General features: G+C 43.0%; 2 protein-coding genes across 6 annotated transcripts in view; one reads left to right on the forward strand and one right to left on the reverse strand.

Annotated features, from left to right (window-relative positions):
- Nucleotides 1-13,238: 13,238 nt before the first annotated feature.
- Nucleotides 13,239-19,565, reverse strand: LOC147889755 (S-adenosyl-L-methionine-dependent methyltransferases superfamily protein). 5 transcript variants are annotated; one of them, XM_087391354.1, is made up of 9 exons: nt 18,880-19,565; nt 18,560-18,626; nt 18,323-18,388; nt 16,721-16,814; nt 16,468-16,593; nt 16,212-16,312; nt 16,026-16,100; nt 14,098-14,190; nt 13,239-13,917 (listed from the first exon to the last, which is right to left on the reverse strand). In XM_087391354.1, exons 1-9 carry the CDS (start codon nt 18,888-18,890, stop codon nt 13,471-13,473), a joined length of 1,080 nt encoding a protein of 359 aa, XP_087247480.1. In that variant the 5' UTR covers nt 18,891-19,565; the 3' UTR covers nt 13,239-13,470. The 5 variants fall into 5 exon arrangements, with proteins under 5 accessions (XP_087247480.1, XP_087247479.1, XP_087247478.1 ...); XM_087391353.1 differs by having other exon boundaries at nt 18,560-18,636; XM_087391352.1 differs by lacking the exon at nt 18,880-19,565 and having other exon boundaries at nt 16,468-16,578; nt 18,560-18,861.
- Nucleotides 19,357-23,213, forward strand: part of LOC147889756 (FAD/NAD(P)-binding oxidoreductase family protein) — a 62,760-nt gene continuing 58,903 nt past the window's right edge. Inside the window, exons 1-2 of the mRNA XM_087391309.1 lie at nt 19,357-19,899; nt 20,256-20,531. Coding sequence (XP_087247435.1) covers nt 19,357-19,899; nt 20,256-20,531 — 819 coding nt within the window. The remainder of the gene's footprint in view (nt 19,900-20,255; nt 20,532-23,213) is intronic.

Genomic DNA, 23,213 nt, shown 5'->3' on the forward strand with positions numbered 1-23,213 from the left:
ATTCAGGCAAACCAGACTCTGTGACTCTAAGAAATTCAAGTAGATGTCAAGATGATAAGAGAAAGTGGCCACACAAGGCACTAAGAAAACCTAGCCAAATAGGAGGGTGCAGGCCTCGCAATGTGCACCTTGAAATGGCGAGATCCAAACAATAAACAAGAGAAATTACACCACCATCAACATAAATGAAGCCCTGAGGTAAGCTTTTTGGTTCTTAATACAATCGACCAAAGCCCGCCAAGCAAGGATGAGAGAAAGGCAAAGGTAAAGGTGAGAATGGTCAATGCCCACCCAAGATTAGTTTTTTTGTATGAAGGAGATAGCCATACCAAGGCATAATGTAAGTTATGATTGGAGCACATCAAGCTACTCAGGACCAATGTTGAATGATGGGAGATTCATCTAGATCTCCAAGTAGTCAATGCAAAGGCAATGGAGATGATTAATATCAATGCAGTTACTCAGTCTTAGGGATCAATACCTAGTACCGACAAGGAACCAACTTCGACCCAAGACATCAATTGGAAAGAACATAACCATGTGGCATTCGAGTTGGTGAAGGAAATGAAGGGCCAAAACCCCACCGTCAATCTACCAATCAGAGTAAAACTAGGTCCCACATTTGACCGAGGCAAGTGAAGCCTCAACATGTAAGTCCCAAGCCAACAAGATGGCCCGAGCTCTAAAATAACCAAAGCATGGGAAGCATTCCAAATGTTGAGGTAAGTCTGAAAATGGCTGAGCTTTTGCAATTGGTTTATACTATCATGAATTCTTATTGAGCAACTTAAAGCATAGCAGAAGCCTACACCAATAGTGGATTGTGGTTGATGAGGCAATCTGAGTCGTTAATATCAAAATTAAGAAGGATAAAATACAAAGTGCTATTATGGATGGTGGCACACGAGTGAGTATTATCTCAAAAATCTTGGTAAGACGTTTGAAGCTCAAGAATTTAAAGCCTTCTCCATTCTACATGCATATGGTAGATCAATGACCAGTGGAACCTAAGGTCACAATTGGAGGATTTCACTATAGTGTGAGGTTGATTGTCATTGCCATGCAAATGAATTCCTATCATTTATTGTTAAGAAGACCATGGTTAAAAAGGGAAAAAGTATTGCATGATTGGGGATTCGAGATAATGATGATCAAATTTGAGGATATCGAGGTGAAAATCTTGATCCCTCTAAGCAAGGTGCCAAGTAGTATCATTGACCCAAGGACTTGGAAGTCAACGACAAGTTTTGACACGATGTCAAGTCCTGACTAATGGAGATGCATGTTTTACTTGTTGGTGAAATACACTTTTTCGAGGTGGTTGTTGAGATTAATTAAAGAAGAGAAGGTTAAAGAACAGAAGCATCTATATCCTGAGCATGTCACTGGGAAACGAGAATTGTCCAAGCCCAAGACAACCATTACTGGCTTGGTTCCGAGAGCTTGGAACCAACCCAGAAGCTAAATTTGGGAACCATAAAACAGCCACGCACCGTCTTGGTAAAGCATAAATGTTGTTGATGATCAACTCCATGCAATGAAGAGTCTTTTTATGCAAAATAAATATGTTGTATTTGCTTGGAGCTACACCGATTTATTGGGTGTTCCATCGGAGATATGCCAATACCAATTTTGTTAGTACTCGATGCTGAACTAGTTCAATAGCAAAGGCAATGGATGAATCACATCAGTCCAAGAACGCTTCATCTATTTAATCAATTGGTTATTCCAATTGTGGTGGTGCCCAAGGAAAAATGGAACATTGATTACCATAAGCTTAATGATCAAATAATGCCTAATCCGTTTCCGATTCCTTTCATTGGTAGCATTTTAGTCCAAGTTGGAGGACACGAGATGCACTTGTTCATGGATGGATATAGAGGGTACAATTAGATTTCATTTGCACTTGAGGACCAACAAAAGACTGCATTCATTACTGAGTGGATTGCATATACCAGCAAAGTTATGCCATTTGGTTTGCACAATGCACCATCAACAATTCAAAGATTTTGGCCGAAACCTTCAGTGGGTATTTAAATAAGCTCATTGCTATTTATCTGGATCACTTTTGTGTATACTTGGTTGATTTCGCTAGCCTTGAGGAAGTCTTGTGCTACGAAAGAGATGTAGAAGAGAGGAGCACCCATAAACTACAAATGGCATTATCACGAAAGACGTTGTGGAGAGAGGCCTAGCCAATGGGAAGGCTCTGGACTCACAAGCAAAGAATGCGGAGGGGAAAATGCAAAATAAATGCTCACCACCATAATAAATAAAGATCTAGAAGAAGGATTCCCCATGATAGTGTTGATCCACAAAGGAGGAGACAATAAGGTAGCAAAAAATACAGAACGATCGTGGTAAGTAGCTTGATGGCAAAGCTATACGGCACCATCCTTGACCAAAAACATCAGTTATGCAGAGAAACACGGAATGATGGCAACATCTCAAGCAGGATTTCGGCCAAACACTCAACGTAGACCATATGGTTCTAGGATCCAGGGGGGAGGAAATGGATCGTGGCCGACATTATTGCACATTGCTTTGGACTCAGCAACAGTGAGAGGAGGTTCCTGGAAGATGTTATTCAAAGAATCAAACCGGAATGGCCTACTTCCCAAATCTTTAGGAATGACACAGGGTTCGGAGGGATGCGCTGGAGAAATGGCAAACCCTTCAGAAATACTAGAGTAATGGATGATGGCTTTGATGGCAGCTCAATCTCCGTGGAAATTCCACGCGCCTCAGGACAGACTTGACACTTGGGCCATGAGGTTCAGGAGGATCTGGAGATATACCCCGTCTTTCAGGATCCCTCTTGGGGAAGCTTCCTGTGCGTGCCAGGATAGCCAAATGGAACGTTAGGGTGCCCCCGACTTGCCCCTTTTGTAATCAGTGCAGGGAAACTCACATGCACTTGCTATGGGACTGCGCCTTCTCCAGGAGAATCTGGACAAACGGGGCGGCAAGGCTCAGGACTGCACAGATCCACATCAGGATCCGGTGGAAGGTAGCGCTCATAGGTGATCGGGGCAGTCTCAATGAGGTGAAGTCTGGCAGGTACTGAGGGAATAGTTATCATCAACCAATGGAAACTTAGGAATGATGTGGCTTTCTCAAGACCTCACTATGGCAATGGACTCATGCGACAATTTTGGAGGATGCCAAGAACACTTCGCTTTTTTTTTATAAAAGGAATGAGTCACTTAGAATAGTAGGGAAGCTACTCTAGCTTTATTGCACAGTGCCCCTTTGGTGGGCTGATATTTTACCTTTTTGTAATTACTTTATAAATCTTAATATGAGTTACTTTTCTCCCGGAAAAAAAACGTAGACCATATGGTCGCCATTAGAGTGGCCATAGCGGGGGCCAAGAGAAAGCTATCTGCTGCTCTTTTGTGGACTTCAAGAAATCCTTTGACATAAGACCTCGAAAAAGTTGTGGGAAAGACTAGAAAAGCTGCACATCCCTCAAGCACCGGGAAAGCCACGCTCAAATTATACAAGAGAGTAATTGGCAAGGCCACTTGTAGATAGGTCAAACTCCAAGGAAAAGATAATTCTAAGCAACGACATAGAACTCAAGTAAGGTTATCCCTCTCAACAACTCTCTTCGTTATATTCATTGACAAATTGTACGGATGGATGAGAGCACGTAGTGGAGGGGTCAGGACGCGAAACAAGCAAATGTCCTTCCTATTCGAAGGAGGACCTCTAGTAGTAGTTACTTCATACAAATACCTAGTGCTTGAGTTCGTGAATAACTACAAGTGGAATGAGTGTGTGGAGCAGGAAGGCTGAACGGAATAAATGCAGGAAAGCACACCTATGGAGTTGGGAAATGAGAAAATCCTTTTACACTATGCTGGTACAAGCTATGGATGAGCACCCGGACTCTGCTCTCTCTGCACCTCCGTAGCCCTCCCATAGCTTCTCCGCCTGCTCTCCCGTAGCTCTCCCATGAAGTTCTAGGTCGTCACTCAGTAGCCCACAAGAGCATATTTATTACTCACAGCAAGAAATCCGTGAGCTCAAGCTCAAACTTGCGGCTCTAGAGAGGAAAACAAATGCTTGGGAAGGGCAAGGAAAATAGGAAATCATTCACGAAGTATTGTAGATACACAACACAGCAGCACCCACACCACAGATGGTGACTAAAGTTCAGGACTTGGTTACAACTCGGCTCCAATCAGTGAAACAGGAAATTACAACAACATTGGACACTAAAGTCTAACACATCGGATGTATATATGGAGTACAAGAACAGGAAAAGAGGGTGGCTAATGCACGGCTCATACGCAAGGGGGGCTACTTGAGGGCTGATTTGAAGGAAGTCAAAAGGAAAAGCTGGAAACTGTCATGGAAAGAATCCCACAAATACAGTTGGAAGCTGAAGATGTAATAGTTGTCTTACAGAAGGGGACACAAGCCAAGTATGCTTCCAGAACAAGATGAAAAGAAGCAAGATTCTCAAGCAAACCAATAACTTGCAAGGTACTAAAATATGGATAGCAGAGGAGCTCACTCCAACTGAGCTCATGTAGGCCGATCAACTTTTGTAGTAGACCGTAGTTAACCTATAATGTCTCTGTGAGTGCTATAAACACTCCCAAAAGACTCTCAGTCTATAACTGATGTTTGGTGTTTATCCCATAGGCCTGTGAGGCCTCCCGACGTTTTTCTTTCTCTCTTTCTGCAAGCGACATTAGAAAAGAATAGAGACAATCAACAAACGATTTCTCATTCGAGAGTTGGGAACCAAAGTACAAAGCCAAGATGATACCTCTCGAGAAGGGGAAGCAATGTGCTAGTACATGGTTTACCTCAACAAGATTTTAAAAATGGAGGCAAATTAGGATCCCACACGGGGTGGAGGCCACAAAAACCACGGGATGGCACAAAGAATGGGTCAAATGGATGGAGCATGAATACAAACTACAGATATCCCTGATGGTGTGGAAGATATTTGAATTTTGGTTATGTAGAAAATGCTATAGAAATTATGGCACAAACCCGGGCCTAAAATGGAGTTGTATACGCGGGAAATTAATCCAATGGACAAATATGTAATGCAAGAGTACCTCGGGAGGACATACCACTGCTCAAGCGACATCTAATTTATAGAATAACGACCAGTTATCATGATCTAAAGGTGAAAAGGGGTAGGCAGACAAGACTTGGAACTCTAAAGGATACAAGAACTTGCAAAATCTGCCCAACCAGGGAGATAGAAAATGAAAAACTCCATTGGCACGCATACATGCATATCAGGGAAAAATACATCAACAATGAGGCATGTGTCAAAACCCTCCTTCAACAGCCAATTAAGAAACTATGAGCGTACCTCAAGGAAATATCAGGGCATCGCAAAGCAAAGAGCTTGACCGAGCACACCAATTGGCTAGGCACATACTCACAGTATAGCAAATATTGTATGAATTTCTTTTTCCACACAATTTTAATTTAAGAGCTACTATCTATTTAGTAGTCCAGCCCCATAAATCCTAAAGGTTACAAGTGGACTTCAATACAATCATACCATAGCATATTATCTGTAGAAAAGAGGGTAGGGGCAGATTTGGAGAAAGAGGATAGACTAGCAGAAGGGGAAGAGAGATAGGGAAAGAAGGGAGGCGAGAGAGAATGAGGTAGGAAAGAGAGAGGAAGAGAATGAGAGGGAGTAGGGAAGAGAGAGAGAGTGAGGGAGTGTAGGCAAGGAGGGAGGGAGAGTAGATAGAATTAGATGTCACATCAAAAAGTACATAGTAGGGGTGGATGGGGACTTATATAGTCCCTCCACATTTTCCACCTAAAGGACCTCTAACTTGGCCCTTTTCCCCCTTCATTACAGCCAACCCTTCCCATAGAATTTCGCCGTCAAAATTTCATAGCATGGCTGTCCAAAAGTGCAGCAAACAGCAACTACTAATGAATCCGGTAGGAGATAGGGGTGGTCCTGGACAATGCTTTCCGGCTGCCATGAATTTTCATTTTCAGGGAGTCCCCGCCACTTGATAAGATACTCTACGTAGGCCTTGTTTTAGAGGACATGGTCTCTGAAACCCACATGCGCTCCGGAACATAGAGGATGCGGCCCTCTTCATCCATAGGTGGCAGCTCAGGAAGAACATGGACATGCTGTCCAACATGTGGTTTCAGCAAAGACACATGGAAAATATCATGGATATCATGACAAAAGTGCCTCAAATATTCTCCACCCATTTGTTCACCCTTTCCGACTGTCCATCAGCCTCAGGATGGTAAGCAGTGCTAGGTGTGAGTAAAGTACCCACTGCTGTAAATATCTCCTACCAAAAGTGACCCATAAATTTTGCATCTCTATCACTGACAAGTTCCTGAGGGAAACCATGATGCTTAAAGACATGCTCAATGAATTGCCAAGCAACCTGTGATGCTGAATACCGGGTCGTAGTGGGTATGAAATGGGCTTGTTTTGTCATTCTATCCACCACAACAAAAATGATGTCCCATCCCTTCTCTGTAGAAGGCAATCCTGTGATGAAATCCATTCCTATGTGCGCCCATTTGCCCTCTGGAATGGGTCATGGCTGCAAGAGACCTGCAGGTAATTTGCTGTCCAAGCATTCAGCCACATATTTAACCACATCTCTCCACATGCCTTCCCAGGTAAAGCTCTGCTTGATTCTTTCATATGTTTTAGTGATACCCGCATGTCCAGCCATGGGAGAGAAGTGCATTTCTTGCAAAACCAACTGGCGGTATTTTGAGTCTGGCAGTAAATAAATCCTGTCTTGGCACCACAACAGCCCATTATGCAATTTGAACCTGACTAGAAGGCTTCTGCAAGTCCGAAAATATGGGAGCTGCCTTGGAATTCTGCATATACTCTTCCTGAATGCCATGAATCCACTCTTGATATATGGTAGAGATAGCAGACAAATTGCAAGCCCACATCCTGGACAAGGCATCTGCAACCACATTTTCCTTCCCTTTTTTGTACTCAATGTCAAAATCATAGGATTGACTACAGCCAACCACCTCTTCTGCTTATATAACAAATTTGGCTAGGTGAGGAAGAATTTGGGTGTCCTATGATATGTTTTCACCTTAATTTTACTTCTGTACAGATAATGGTGCCATTTCTTGAAAGCATGCAAGATAGCTAGCATCTCCTGATCATAAACATTTCTGGCATTAAACTTCCTGCTTTCAAAGGCTATCACCCCGTGTTCCTGCCTCAAAAAAGCCCCCAATCCTTTGCCACTGGCATCTGCCTCCACAATGAAAGGGTGTGAAAAATCAAGGCATACCAAGACAGGCGCATGAGTGAGAGCAAATTTCAGGTCTTCCTTTGACCACCCAAAAGCATGGGATTTTGTGGATGTGGCCAATCTTTGATGCATTTCACCTTTGCAGGATTCACTTGAATGCCACATCTACTCACAATATGCCCCACGTACTCAACCTCCTTTGCCATAAAAGTACATTTGCTGGCTTTTGCATAAAGTTGATGCATCCTCAAAATTTCCAGTACTTGCTTCACATGCTTAATGTGCTCTTGTCTATCATTGCTGTAGATGAGGATATCATCAAAGAAAACCAGCACGCATCTGAAAAGAAGTGGCTGCAATATCTTGTTCATCAATGCCTAGAAGGTGGCTGGTACATTAGTCAATCCAAAAGGCATCACCTTGAATTCATACAAGCCCCGTTCTGTGCAGAAGGCCATCTTAGGCTCATCTCCTTCTTTCACCCTGATTTGATGATAACCAGACCTCAAATCTATCTTCGTGAAAAATAGAGCACCCTTGAGTTCATCCAACAGGTCATCTATCCTGGGGATTGGAAACTTGTTCTTGATAGTGGCCTTATTTAGATCCCTGTAATCAATGCACATGCGGTATGATCCATCCTTCTTCTTTCACCAGAAGAACCAGAGAGACAAAAGGAGAAGTGCTATGAGAGATGAAGTTATTCTCAAGCAATTCCCGCACCTGTACTGCCACTTCCTCCTGCTCAACCTTAGAGAGACGGTATGGGGCTTTGTTTACGGGTTTACTGCCAGGCTCTAGAACAATGGCATCTTAGGAGGCAATTGGGATGGCATATCAACAAATACATCATCAAACTCTGATAGCAACTGCTGCATATCACAATCCTCAACACGGGGAATGCTACCCTCTTGAGATACTGACACATTCAATGCGTAGAGGGCATGCTCCTTCGTGAGCTCTCTGGCCAACTGCCTTGCTGAAATGACCTGCAATTTAGGAGTGGCAATGCCATGCAATGCTACAATTCTACCCTTGTGGAAAAAGCTGAGTGATAGGGCATTTAAATCCACGCTGATTTTACGTAACCAAAGATTTCAGCCAATCGCAGCCCAAGACAGCATCTATTGGGCCCATATCCAGTGCCAAGAGATCCCCAGCAAATTCATAATCCTCAGAGGGCTTGATCCTTGCATCTTGGCAACAAAATTTGCTGACCAAATGATGTCCATTTGCCACCTCTACTCTCAGCCCATGATCAATCTCAGTAGAAATCAGTCCCACCTTCTGTAAGGTCTTAGAATTGATGAAACTATGAGTGCTACCGCTGTCCACAAGCATGTGAATAGTCCTGCAATTAATTTGTCCTTTCGATCTTTGGCACCCATCAATGCATGAGAAGAGAGAGCATAAATTGTTTGCTGCGCATCCCAATAAATCTTCTCCTCGTCCACAAGAGCATCCTCTCACGCAAGAAAAGGGTTAGCAACCTGATGCTCCACATACATGACAAACTTTAGGCCAACGGCCTCGCATGTCACATGTGGGCTGAGTGTCATTGGATTGTACACCGTGCATATTATGTTCATTAGCACCACCGGCATCAAAAAACGGGAAATCAGCCCCCTTCATGGCTACAACATCTGGAGCTTCTTCCACAATTTGTGCACCCTCTGAATCATCATGAGTGGCATCCAAAGTCTCAAAAGCATCCAATAAATCCTCATCATCTGATATCTCAATAATCATGCTGAGTTTTGCAGTACCACTATTACGCATTTTGCAAAATTCCTGATGCTCAGGAGTCCGCTTCTCACCACACTTAAAGCATAAGTTTGCCCACTTTCTGCTATCCATAATAGCCCTAGTGTGTTGTTTAAATTCTGATTTTTAATTTCCAACACTTGGCTTAACATCAAATGACCGGTATGGCTTAGCATATGGCATCTTGCTGCCTATATCTGTGGGAAACCTCGGAAATGGTGCTGTTGCTGATTTTCTTTCATTCCAATCAGTCACCTTAGGCTTATTCTCAGCTTCATTTGCATTCCCATATGTACTGCCCGCTGTCATAATATACTTGTTGGCATGTTTGGCTCAAATACCTCTGCCAATTGGGTTGCACGTTCAATTGTTTGAGGGTTGTGTGCCTTCACATCTGTAGCAAGAGGAGGACTTAACCCATGGATGAAATGCAGCAGCTTTCCCTTTTCAAATACGTCGTGCACAAACAGGGAAAGCCTCAGAGCGTTGCAAATACTCTTGGACCATACCGGTCTGCGACAAGGCACAGAATTCAGCCAAGTACTGATCCAAGACATGTAGTGACCATCAATTCTTTGAAACCCCTCTAGGTGGTTGGCTCTGAGGCGAATCCCTCATGTATCACCACCATGTGTGGGCAGTCCTGCATATGCATACTTGCAAAAATGATGCAATCCTCCTCAGACTAGGGGTAGAAGCGGAAATAGTCTTCCAGCTTCGTGAGCCGCTCCAACAACTCATTGGGAGTGCGAGTGTCCCCTTTAAACTTATGCGCTGTGAGTTTGTCCTCGATATCCTTGGCTACATAATTCTTGTGTGTGTAACCTTCAGAAGTGCAGGCATCATCACGCTTGAGGTTCACATAATCAAGGAAGGACATCTCAAGTTTGATGGCCTTACGTAGGGCCTTATATGATCACAAAGAATCTACCAACATGTCATCAAAAGTGGCTTGCAGTCCACCACCAACCCCCTGCTGCGTAGCTGTTGCCACTGCGTCTGGCTATATGTGCTCGCTGACGGAGCGATAGGTGCATGAACCCCGGATTGGGTCTCTCTGCCAAATGCATCTCTTCGAAATGATGGCATACCAAAGGACTGAAAAGAGGATTGACCTCTTTCACAGGGGTATGGGTTGCCATATAAACCCATGCGAGCTCCAGGCATACTCGCTGGTGCGGTGAAAGAAGCACTAACCGGATGCACACCAACGGGCCGGCCCAAAAGAGGCGACCCAGCCTGCATAGATGCAGAAAGCTGTGAGCCAAAAGATGGCCTGACATCCTGCAAGAAGGGGATTTGTGGCACAGAAAATGCATCATCTAAGTCTAGAGAATCCCCATGCTGGGGTACATGCAACGGTCCAGAAAGACTGATGCTCTTAGGCACGGTGGGCATCTGCCATATACCCCTGTGTGGAGCAGACAACACATCCCGACTGTTTGAGTGGTCCCCTTGTTGGGGTGCAAGCTGCTTACCCTTATCATGCATAGCAATGGCAGATGTGATCTGCTAACCAATCTGCTGTCCCATATGGGCAAGAGCGGTATCCTGCATAGCCATGGCTGTGGTAAGCTGCTGGGTGTGATGCCTACTTAAAGGCTCCACCCATTTAGCTCATTGTATCAATTTCTTTTAGTCTCATAGGAATTTTAATAAACACACTCCCTCTTTGGGAGTCAAGCAAGGCTGCCCACTCTCACCCACTTTATTTGGGATATGCATTGACACGCTAGAAGAACTTGTAAAAGAAGCTATAACAACAGAAGACATACAAGGCCCCAAAATAGGAGTATGGGTAATATTGTTACTGCTATATGCAGATGATATAGTTCTTTTTGCATATATGATCTTGACCACATGCACAAACTATTACAGATATTGAAGACCTTTTGTCTAGAGAGCGGGCTGCAGGTAAATGTCAACAAAACCAAAATGATGGCAGTGTGCACCATTCAGCCTTTACATCCCCCAGACATTATATTCGATGGACAGCCCCTCGAATATGTCAATACTTTTAAATACCTAGGAATTGATATTCCAGCAGATCATAGATGGTGGCAATGTGTCCAAAGAAGACTAGACACAGGCTGGGGCAAATACTATCACTTTGAAAATGACTGCAGGCACACCGACACTCGCAATTGGAAGATTCGGAACATTTTGTTTGATGCATATGTGGTTCAAATAGTACTCTATGGAGTGGAAGTATGGGGAGGCAGCATTCCCCCATCAACATGGAATGAGATCGAAAAAATGCAAAAGTCTTTCTTACGCCGCCACTTAGGTGTAAAGGCAACTACTCCATACTCGGTGCTACTATTAGAAACAGGCAGGAGACCTATTGAGTTCCATGCTTTGGTTAGAGTACTGCAATACTTAGTGGAGGTACAACAAATGCAAACAGATAGATTACCTCACAGGGCATGGATGGCCAGCATGAAACTTCAAAAGAACCATAAGAGCAAGATCATTTGCACAGGATGGGGGACAAATATAAGGAAGTGGTTCAGCAGATGGAATGTAGACTCATACCTGACTATGCCACCCGCAAGAATTGATATCCAAGAGTTTCAGATGTCCCCACTGAGCACTCTACAGACTCAATGGCTAACAACAAAGAAGAGGGTGAAGCTGGAGTATTACCAAGATCACATCAACCCCACATGTTGGTCCACATATATGACAAAAGAGGCCCCTGCTCAGGCATACATCAGCACTTCCATCCCCTTGCTCTATCACAGAAATATTGCTAGATTCCGGACTAGATCTCACATGCTTGCAATTGAGAAGGGAGCGTGGTTGAATCTTTCGCGACATGCCAGAATATGCAGATTTTGTGACTCTCAAACAGTGGAGACAGAGGCACATATAGCTCTGCAGTGTCCCAGTTATGCACACATTAGGGAGGACTACCGGAAGTTACTGGGAGACTCCACACAGTTAACATCAGTCCTTTCCACTGCCTCGCCGGCAGCATTAGGATCTTTTGTTACCCGCCTCTTTTTGTACCGTCAAGAACTTGAAAATTCTTGACCCCTCCACACTGGAGGAGACTTTTCTTGTACACCGTTCGGGTCCCATGGGTCGTTTTCGGCCCCCCGTGGACGATAATAATTTCTACTTCTCTCTCTCTCTCTCTCTCTCTCTCTCTCTCTCTCTCTCATGGAGGTACTTATTGATTTTTGATCATGCTTCCTCATCATAAATAACCTTAAACAAAGCTAACCTTTCCTCAAAGCTCTCAAAAGCGTTGGCATGTAGGCTTTTGCTTTGCATTGGATTTCAGTTGTTGCGTACAAGCTTGAAGGACGATGTTGCACTAGGTTTAGCACATGTGAAGTGCCTTCTGGTGGTTGCTGGTTGTTAGTTATGGGTGCACCACAAACTTGCTAGAAAGGTGATGACGTGCTCTAGTGTTGCCTTTGGAAATGTGAATCAATGGTTGAGGTGGTGATTCAATTGCCAGTTGGAATGCAAGTGATGTAGCATTTCCATCGATGGGTTTGATGTCTCAGTTAGCTAAATGATGAGACTCATCTTGATGCTCAGGATCTCCTCAATTCTCAAGGCACATTTCACATCTTTTAATAGTGGCATAGATTCAATGTTTATCTGCAGTTTGATGGCCTGGTGTGACGCACATATGGTATGCATAATGGTACGACATCATGGATTGGGTGTTCATTTTAGAGGCAAGCCCAGCTTTTGCACGCACATGACATATACTCAGAGATGCATCCAACATTGAAAAACTGGTTTGTCAACATTCTAATGAGTATAGGTGACACTTCTTGACGTCATGGAGTAAGAGTTACTTATGGAACAAGGAAGCATATTTGGAACCACCTTCCACAATCCTGTGTCAGTTTTTTTTCCTTCAGTTAATCTATTTCTCTGTCTTTCAGTAAAGGGATCACCTGAAAACTTGTACATCTAATCAGAGTCCACTTAGCAATTGTTACATTTTTGTGTCAAAACTTTGCATAGAATGATTATTTCCTCAGGAAAAAAAAGAAGAAAACGCATGTAAGTTAATGCACTAAAAGTTATTAGTCTAGATGCCAGTCATGGTGCCAATCAGATTGTGGCGAATCGACATCGTTCTCCCACTTTACCAGTTTGAATATTTTTAAAAGAAAAAGTGATATATTCCATTCAAAACGAATCATACAACAGGTGGGAGAGAAAGTACTCTATCCCTGCCTCAACAACTTACATATCGTCACATTACATGCTCATATGCTTAAACATGGATACCATCGAAGAGTTCAAAAAGGTATCAATTGCATGCTCTGGGAAGTCCAGCCTGAAAAGGCTTATTCATGGATTTTTGTAAAAACTTAGCTTTCTTGACCTGTGTCCCTGATGTGCTATACATTGAGAGCAGAAATGGAATAAAGCATATTTCCTAAAGCTACAGGGCATCTTTATTTTATTTGGGGCAAAAAAGCTACAGGACATCTTGAAGAAGTCTCGCTGCCATGGAGCCTAATCTCCGTATCTCCCAATCATTTAGACCAGGGCTCCAACTAGAATCTTCTAATTCACTATTTGTATCTGAATGACCATCACCAGGAGCCAAATCTCCAAATTTCTCCCCTCTTTCATGGTTTTGCAATGATTTCTCATCTTTACTAATATCCAATGTTTGTTGAACGGAGCTGCTTGATGATGCTATCTGGACACCCTCTGGTACATCAAGAGAAGAAGCATCCTCCAAGTAGTTTCCTTCCAATAATGTCTCAGTTGCCTCTTCACTGGACTGGTTTTGGACAACAAAGTCTGATTGCTCCCCAAGTGCCTCCTCGTTATCCTGTCCTTGCAAAATGACTGATCCAATAACCTTTGGCCTCATGTTAAATATGTGAATGTTTACGTGCTGATATTTAGAATCCATCTACATCAAAAAAAGACAGAAAACAATATCCAAGTCCTTACAAAGCAATCTTATGAGAGGAAGTTTCCTAGCTCTAATTCTTATGGAAATAATATCACAGACAATGATAAATAATACACATGATCAACAAATCTAAAAGTGGCTGAAATTTTCTTTAGTTTGGTGCTCCAGAAAAAACACCTTTGATTTGGGAATAGTCTTGACATTGAAGTTATCTTTCCAAAGCTGTTGCATTTTCTCATGTACCATACTTGATCGGAACTCATATCCTAACTGCAGCATATCAAAGGAGTAATCTTAGGAAACATAGAGATATCATGTCAGACTGCAAGTGAATTCCTTGACAAAAATGTATTGCCCCCATGACAAGGCCAGAATATATATCATATTAAAACAAACATTGATCATAATCAGAGTCACAAGCAACATTTTTAGGGTTTTACCTAGAAAGGTGTTTCAGGCGTTTTTTCTAAAAACGTCTCGCTTGGAGAAACTTAGAAATGCCCGTCAAGCATAAGGCTTTTCATAACATACTAAATATACACAAAAATAGATATATGTTGTCCAAATTCTAAATTTTATAGTATCTAGCCAATACATGGATGTTGGAAGTACCATAGGCTCCCTCTGCCCAATTCCCGTTGTAGTCTACCTAATACAACATCATAACTACTAGCTCCTTAGTATTAACTCTCAAGTGAAGAGTCAAGACTTGTATGATCATTGAATCATTGCTCAGGCTTGGGGATCTTTCCTCCATGTTCACTAGACCAGAGGCACAATCAACAGGTGTGACGATGACCCTTGTCCGGCAAAGGTCCATAGCTAGGCAACCACAACGAACCACGCATATAATCGTCGCCAATGCTCTATCATGGGTTTTATGCCACCACAGCCCTGTACATCACCGGAGCCTCCAGTGGACTTGACTGCTCCACCAGCATCTAGAGGATCACCATATTGATGCCACACCACAAGTTCCTTGCTCCCCGTGGGCTCAGGCACTTTGCACTTTGCACTAGTGTTTTTATGTTTTAGTTGCACTTGTCTTGGATGTAGATGTCCACATAGAGGCTGCACCCATTCAGCTTATTGTATCTGGTTTTTTCAGTCTCATAGTCCCCTTCAGTCATTCCAAGACTTTTAATTAAACTCTCTCTCTCTCTCTGTCACACACACACACACAAGCTACCACTTAGAAGTTATTAATTAGTACTAAATTGTACGTTTGATGCCTATTGGCATGGGATAATACCAGTTGTTAAGAGATCCCAAAAGGCCAATGCATTGAGTGCATGGACCACAGAACATATTTACTCCCATCAGAAAAGGAATCACAAACTAAATGACAAAAAAACTAACTAGAGCACTTTTGGGCCTAGAAATTACATCCAACTGTAATTGACATTCTTTTCTATTCCATACCCTCTAAAGTTGAGATGATAGATGGTACACAGAGAAATTATATATGTCGCCTTCATAATTGAAGGGCATTGTAAAAAGTAGATTTTATTGTCTGCCTTCTAGTCGTTCTCTTCATGAGATTCGGCATCATGGCCAGAGTGACTCTCGGGCTGCACAGAATTACTGCAAGTTGTTGCACACTTTGCATCACAACTTTCCTCACACATGATGGAGGCTTTGATTGGAATTAATTTCCCCCCGTGCTACTTAGGTCTTTTTAGGTAATTCCCTTAAGTTGATAGCTTTGTGCAAAAATAAACCATTCTTTTCATTTCTTATGATAAGCCTAGTTTGCTTTGGCTTCCATGCTGAGAGCTGTGCACTGAGGCTTCAGGTTTTCGCTGTCTGGCATTTGTCAACTTAGAAGAATGTTTTCCCAAACAAAAGAGACTGGATTATTCAGGTTGTTCATCCTATAGAGATGGCCTTGAGAAATTGAGTATTACATTATCAACAGGAAGTGCTTGATTGTCTTCCTACCCTCCAGATTGAAAGCTGAACTCAATACTTCAAGGGACATCAAAAGGACTCAAAGAGAGAAACAGATTTAGAAAGATTTCCTGAGTATCTTTTCATGGAAAGGGACCATAGAGGATAGGGGCCATTTCAAAGTGCAGAAGGCTTAAAGGCTTAAAATGGTATACCAAGATAGAAGTCCGTGGTCCTGCTAAACCAAGGAAGGTTGCAAGAAGTGGCTCCAATAGTTGCTCCTTATATACCTGCAAAATACAGAATTAAAAAAGATGGTAAAAGCTGGAAGCAGCTTGCCATCCGATGAAGTAGATACACTCTGTGAAAAGGAAGACAGTCATCAAGAAAGGCATACTCACAATATCTGTGCCAATGATGTAGTCAAAGGGAGGATTCAAAGCCCTGATGTGTTGTTGATTGCCCCATTCGAGCTCTGCAACTTCAATAGTTCCAAGGGATCCTAAATATTGCCGAGTAGTAAGTATTTTCATTATGAGCACAGGATATCATCTTTGTAACAAAACTATTGTACATACAATGTTGAAATAAGGGCTCTGATGACAGTTGTCTTCAAAACGTGATATCCTAGAAAACTTACTTGCAGACCATACAAACCTAGATAGGGACTTTGTGAAGTTGAGTGTTTCGCTCGTGTCATATTCCGTTCCACATTCCTTAATAGAAGAGGCAACACCTCGATCTGGTCTGTGGCTACCACATCGCAACCTAGTATTGCCATGCCTATTTCAGGAGAAGAAGTCTTAATAAAAGATAGTTCTCACTAATTCATGAGACCAAAACAAAACACACATGTTCTGATGACATCTGTAGAATCAATCTCGAAAACCCACAGCTTTTTAAGACTCACCTAGCCCAGCCAGTCCACATCCAGCTCCAACTTCAATAACTTTCTTGCCAGTGAGTCTCGAGCTGCTGAATTCTCCCTTCTTGCAATTACGCTCCTGTGCATGAAAATATAAGACGTGAGTTCAGAAAGAGTTTGAGGCAAAGACATTGTAAATTGTCCTCCGTTATTATAGTCTTGAGCTTGACAATGGCCTTTCAATCATAAAGGCTATAACAGATTCATGAATACGAGAAGATTTAATGAATAGTATTTATTTACAAAACCCAAGCACCAATCATGCCCACTTACACCGTCACATCCTGTTGTTCACATGGATAGCTAAATATACATATCATTGGATATGTTTGATCTTGACTTTTCAAGCAGTTTTTAACACAAGAAATAAAGCCTCCACAGATGTCAATGGGACTGATTCATCTCATCCCTGAAAGGGGATGATTGTACGTCTCTACCTTCCTGGATGCCAATCATCCTCTTGGGCACTTAATGAAAGAGCTTAGAAAATTATTAGGGCTTCACCTTGTCCTTTCATTTCAGAGACTATTCATAAGACTCATAATAGATTGATCTACGACCAGAGTATTCAGAGAACATTGCCAGTACCTAAGGATCAACAAAGTCACCAGGATATGGCCATGCTACTCCTTGACAAACCGAGAGAGCTTATAACCGAAGGGATTTGTTTTTTCCCGAGGAAACCCTTACTTGGTTGAGTTCTTAGATTCCCAAGGCACTGGGATTTCAGCATTGTACTCTTCAGCAAGTTGTAACACTAGTGATCAGAGAATGAAGGGGACAACCCTTGGCTCTTTCCATGTCAGTTCGTCATGGTCGCCCTCATATCCTAAATTTCTCTCTTTGTAGTAGAGGCTCTGGGACGTGCAGCAGAGACTAAATTATGAGGCTTATGCTTTCCCATGGGACAAGGAATTACTCGGTATGACACAAGGGCTTTCCTAAAGGGCACAATTCAGAAGCTCAAGCAGATCAGACAGCTTCAGGAGCAAAAATCAAGTGGCATAAGTCAATTGGGTTTTGGATAAGTTACCCAGTGACTCCAACGTGGGTTCCAGAGGTCCAGAAAGATAGATCTTTCAGATGCTAGGTGGGAGCGAGCATATCATCAGCTCAACAGCTAGAACTAGTCATGGAGAGCATGTAATGCAAGCTATTATCCTGTAGTACCATATCTTTCGCCAGAGAAATTTGGTTGCAAATTACAACCTACTAGTAACAATCCTATATTGCGTTAGGTTGGGTGACTAGTTCGAAACTGCACCATAGATAGGATAAGTTCAAGTGACTCTTCAGTCCAGCTAGCCTCGTTGATCCCAAGAAACACCTGCTTAGGATTCAGTTCAGCACTCGACACTCAGTCCAACACAGTACACCCATCAGTGGAGGCTACTGGCATCCATGGTTTTGATGGATTTTTGCTGGCATTCAACTGTGAGCCAGTATCCCTTCCACAGCCACTCTTCTCAGGGCAGGGAGGAGAATATGCTTGAATGCAGAGGTCCTTGTGTGTCACCATGTGACCCGCAACTTGCCCGAAGGAAATTAAACATCCGAGTTCATACAAAGAACATTAAAAGCTGTTACCAGGAACTTCACAAACACCATCGACGCGTCCCATACAGTTGTCCCTATATGCCTTGAGTTTGGATCCTGCAAGACCCGGTACGAGCGTTTTACCGGTTAAGTAAAATTGTGGGTTGGAAGATATTGGTATCATGAAATTTTTGTCGTTCGGCACTCTCATAAAAACAGTGGACATACAAGTTGGATAGTGTCCAAGATTCCTCACAAGCAGCCGACCTAGACAAATGATTCACCTACCTGAGCAAGCAGCAAATTGTGTCCTAGAAACTCCAGCTCTATCTTGTCAGTGTGTGGAGTGTTGAATCTGCACAATGCTTGGAAAACAAAAGCTGATAAGAAAGAGCATTGCGCTGCTGAAACAGTGGTGTATCTGCACTGTGATCTCAGATGTGACCGCAAATCTCCCACATCAAACATGTGAGTTCTGTGAGCAAGAAAATCGCGACAAAAAGGCAAGACTTCAGAGCAAATTTGAATGATAAGCTCAATGGATGAAAAGAAATCTGCAAAATCTGTTCATGCAGCAGACAACGAGCAAAACCGGGGGGATTTCAGACCTGTCATCCATTGCCTGAAATTCCGTAAGGCGTCCGGACTCGATTCTGACGTACAATGACGTAGTCTAGCTAGTAGCGGCTGAATGACCCCAGGCTCCTATTTATTTCAAATCTAGGCGTCTCATCATTGTTGGAGGCTTTCAAGCTACAAGAAATCTAATTTTCTCGTCTCAATCTTCCGCGCCTTCTCCAATGCGTCCAATGTGCTCCTCTCAACTCGCCAGCCTTGCTCCTCCGCCCTGCTTAAGCCCTCTTCTCAACTCCAGCTTCACTCCTTCTTTACCTTTCCCTTCGCATCTTTCCTTTAGCTGCCAACCCACCATTTCATCGTCGCACGCTGCTGGTCCAATCCACGTACAAACCCAACTTTGTGAACTCGCTTGCACCTCTGAATGCACCTTAAAGCTTGCTGTTTCCGCGTGGCGCGTGCGGGATTCCAATGGCCTCTTAGAGGTACTAGGCCGTCCAAAGTCAGATATGAATGCTGCAGCGTCTTCCAGGTCGCGAAGGCCTCAAGAATGGAAATTTGTGACACGCTCCTCATCCAAGTCCTTCCGGGGCAATATTCAAACTGATAAAAGTGTGGGCAAAGGGACGAAGGCATGGGAGGAAAGAAATAAGAGGTCAGACGAGAGCACCGAAAGCGGACATGAAAATTACTCAAATGAACTCACCTCACCTAGGGCATTGGATGATACTGAGGACGAAGATGAGTTAAGGGAAGAGTTCTCTGAAGAGGAAAATTTTGCGAATGGTTCGGGACAGGGGGACGGCACGGAAAGCCTGAAGGAAGAGGGACGCCCAAAGTATGGGGATCGATGGATAAATACGCGAAGAGATGCTTCCGTGGAAGCAAACACCGGTAAGAAGAAGAAGCCACCCAAGATAAGGGAACAAGTGCGGCTTCTTTCTTCTCTGAACAAAAATCCACACGTTGCCATTCTTGGTGGCGGGATGTCTGGTCTTATCTGTGCATTGACTCTGGAGGAAAGAGGCATTCGATCTACAGTCTTCGACACGGTCCTTATACTTTCTCTCTCGTTGATCCTGTCCCTCTGAATAGTATTGTGTTTGTATGTAACAAACTCCTTGAAATGTTGATGTAATCCTGCCAAGGAGATAGTGCAATAATGCAATTCGAAAGTTGAAAACATTGTCGTCCTCTTATTGTTTCTATTGATAAATCCTGTATGCGTGATTGAAGATTTCTTCTAAAGTTTCAGGCAGCTGATACCGGCTTTACAATTTTCTCATCTCTTGTTACACTGTGAGACTGCACCAGACTATGATGCATGGCTTGTGTTTATTTGATTGGTGGGACTATCAAAAGCTGCAAAATGTGAGAAACATTAATAGAATCTCTTATGCTTCCATAGGGCAAACATGGATTAGGAGGACGGATGGGCACACGTGATATTGCTCAAGTGAATGGAGTGCCATTGGTGTTCGATCATGCAGCACAGTATTTCACTGTCACAGATCCTAAGTTCCAAAGGCTTGTGAATCAATGGACTGCAGGAGGTGCTGTTAAAGAGTGGGTTGGCGTTGTGGGGGCATTGGATAGAGACGGAAAATTTTCAGAATCGCCACCTTGTACCAAGTATATTGCAACCAATGGCATGCGCCTTCTTGCAGAGTATATTGTCTCCAAGGTGAATTGATAACTGCAGTAATGCCATGTCTTGAACAGTTCGTTGCAAACGTTGACCACACAAGGTCTCTTTCAACACTACTGACACCAAGTTTTGAGCTTAAGTACCTACGAAAAACGTATATTCACATTGGGACTGCTGTTTCATTAATATACTTGCAAAACATTGACCAGAAGTAGTTGCTCAAAACAGTCTAGATACCAAGTCTTGAGCTGAAGTTCCTTAAAAAATAGTGTGTCAATGGGGAATTCGCCGCATTTCTACAGCACGTTCAGACATTGTGGTGACTCCATTAACGACATATGTTTACCTGTACAGACATGTTGCTTTTTCTGTTGCACTGCTGCTTTGGGCGGATATTGATCTGAGTAGATTGCTGTGGATCATAGTGAAAGGCAAATGGGTTTAGAATAGCTAACGATCAGCAAACATCAATAGTTTCCTAGTAGTGTGTGCAATGTCATGAGAATATGAGAGAGAGAGAGAGAGAGAGAGAGAGATTAACTTCTTCAGGAAGTCTCACAGGCCTATGAGCAAGTACAGCCAAAAAGAGTAGCTATTACATCTCAGTACTGAAGAGTCAGGGAGTGCAACATGGCAGCTCCTTTTGAGTGCGTAAAGCAGCTGCAAAATTATTATAAGACATAACTATGTTCTAGTTCTATCACAGGATGACCTTCATTACATCAGCTTAAGACTGAGAGTCTTCAGGCTTAGATTTGAATTCTCTAGTCAGCGCTTGTCCCTCCCTATAGACCACCCCTTTGCCTACTTTCTCTAACTTCTTTTGGTTTGGTAAGTTCAATGGCTTTTTGTTTGAGTTGGGTCAGATATGAGCTCCTCAGATATCCATATCTTTGTGCGTTTCAGCTTGTGGGTTTGTTTGAGAATCCTTACCCTTGCTGCCTTGCCGTTTCAAAATACTCATGTATTTGTTCCCTTTTGACCGACATTAGGCTGACATTCCATATAATTTTGATGCTATGCAACTATTGGCATTTTGTCCTTGAGGTGAAGCCGTCCGGCAATCCCCCCATGTGTAAGATCAAATTGTTATTTGCCCTAGCTTCCTACTCTTTCATTTCCACATAGAAGTCAACTTTATTCACTTTGTTGTCAACATTGGCGATCATCTCTTGATGCATTGACCTCACCTGAATGGTGATCACTTCCTGAACCGTAAAGTGGGGATGTATTACATTTGTGTAGTACCTCTTTGACAGCTTCCTGCTTTCTATTTTCTTTCCATATTGTGAACTCCAAGCTTGAATCATTTTGCATATTAGATGCCTTTTGAACCTGGATATGTCTTTCTCAAGGTTTTCGCAGCCCATAGGCTATCCATTGGATTAAATTTCTTGTTTATAAAACTGCATTTTTGCACCTGGGTCTTGCTAAGTTTCTGTAGCATCTTCTGCGTCACTAGCTCTCTGATCTCACATGTATCCTCTGGCATATCAGCAGCTGTGATACCCCATAATTCCATCCAGTCATCCCTTCTCGGTGCCATCTGGTGGTTTGTGTAGCTTCCAATGCCTTCTGATGTATTCTGTTGGCATCCATCTTCTCAACTTTGTTATATTTCCATGTTCATTTGCAAAATGATTGTGACTAGAATGTCCACCTCGATGATTTCCTCTGCCTTGAGAATTCCCTAGATTACTGCTGGATTGACCGCCTTGGCCATATTGCTTCTTGCAGCAATCTCTTTCATAGTGTCCAAACTTGTGACAGTAGTTGCACTGGATGTTTGACACATTGGTGGATGCATTCCCTCGTCCTTGAAATCTTCCTCGGTTGGAATGATTTCCTCTTTGCTGATTCTGATGTTGCTGAGGATGATGCTGATGCTGATGCTAATTCTGACTTTGATTTTGTGGATGATGACCACTTTTCTGGTATGATCTACCTCTGCCTCTGCCTCTGCTTCTGTCTGAAGCTGTGAATGCCTGATCATTAGAATGATCGTTACGTGCTTGAATGGCCTGAGCCCTGAGTTCTTCACCAAGTAGAACTGACTGAAGTTCTTCTAGTGTCAAAATTACAAGGGTGTGACCATGTTCATATTAGATCTAGAAAAGGGGCCCATAGATCCAGAGTGCCTATGGAAAGTGAAGGACATGCTCAGTCACTAGAGCTGCAGTAGAAGCCGTGTCCACCAAGGGAGGTGAGGAGTTTGGCAATAACGATTACAGCATGAGGTCAGAGTTACATAGGTGTCCTTATCTTGAGGTTACACCCGGGAGGTACCTGATCTTGAGGGTACACTAGGGAGGTACCTGGCTTGCAGTCATGGCAAGCAACATTGGGAAGATGAACCAGGGGATGTAATCTCAGCTATTTGCTTGGGATCTTTGGTTCTCCTAAAGTTCTTAGATGGTTGGAGAAGGGTGAAACCTTCTGGACAGTCAAGAGGGGGAAGCATCATTGCAGTGGCACATTCAGCCTATTGCATGATAGGTGTAGCATTGGTGATTCAGCCTCTAGGAGGTTAAGTGTTAGTCCACATTTGGACATAATTTAGCGAGAGTTAAGAAGGTCAAGTTAACCTAGGGTCATGTAACCTAACCCTAGGATGTTTTGCATTTTATTGGGGAAGGCCTTTATCCTAGAGGTGAATGATCAAGGTGAACAGGCCGGGCAGTGTGGATGGGACTAAGGTTAGGGGATACTTGAGTAGGA

This window comes from Dipteris shenzhenensis, chromosome 20 (assembly GCF_047967505.1).
Source record: "Dipteris shenzhenensis isolate YYH24624 ecotype China chromosome 20, Dip_SZ_1.0, whole genome shotgun sequence".
In the NCBI taxonomy this organism is placed as follows: Eukaryota; Viridiplantae; Streptophyta; class Polypodiopsida; order Gleicheniales; family Dipteridaceae; genus Dipteris; species Dipteris shenzhenensis.

Bases quoted from the DNA above. Each gene is read 5' to 3' on its own strand.
- LOC147889755 (XM_087391351.1), bottom strand. From the start codon at position 18,739: ATGTTTGATGTGGGAGATTTGCGGTCACATCTGAGATCACAGTGCAGA. The intron at 16,815-18,322 runs GTAACAGCTTTT...TTTCATGCACAG, and splicing joins TGGTGTTTGTGAAGTTCCTG to GAGCGTAATTGCAAGAAGGG. The intron at 16,313-16,467 runs GTTTGTATGGTC...GGCAATATTTAG, and splicing joins TTCACAAAGTCCCTATCTAG to GATCCCTTGGAACTATTGAA.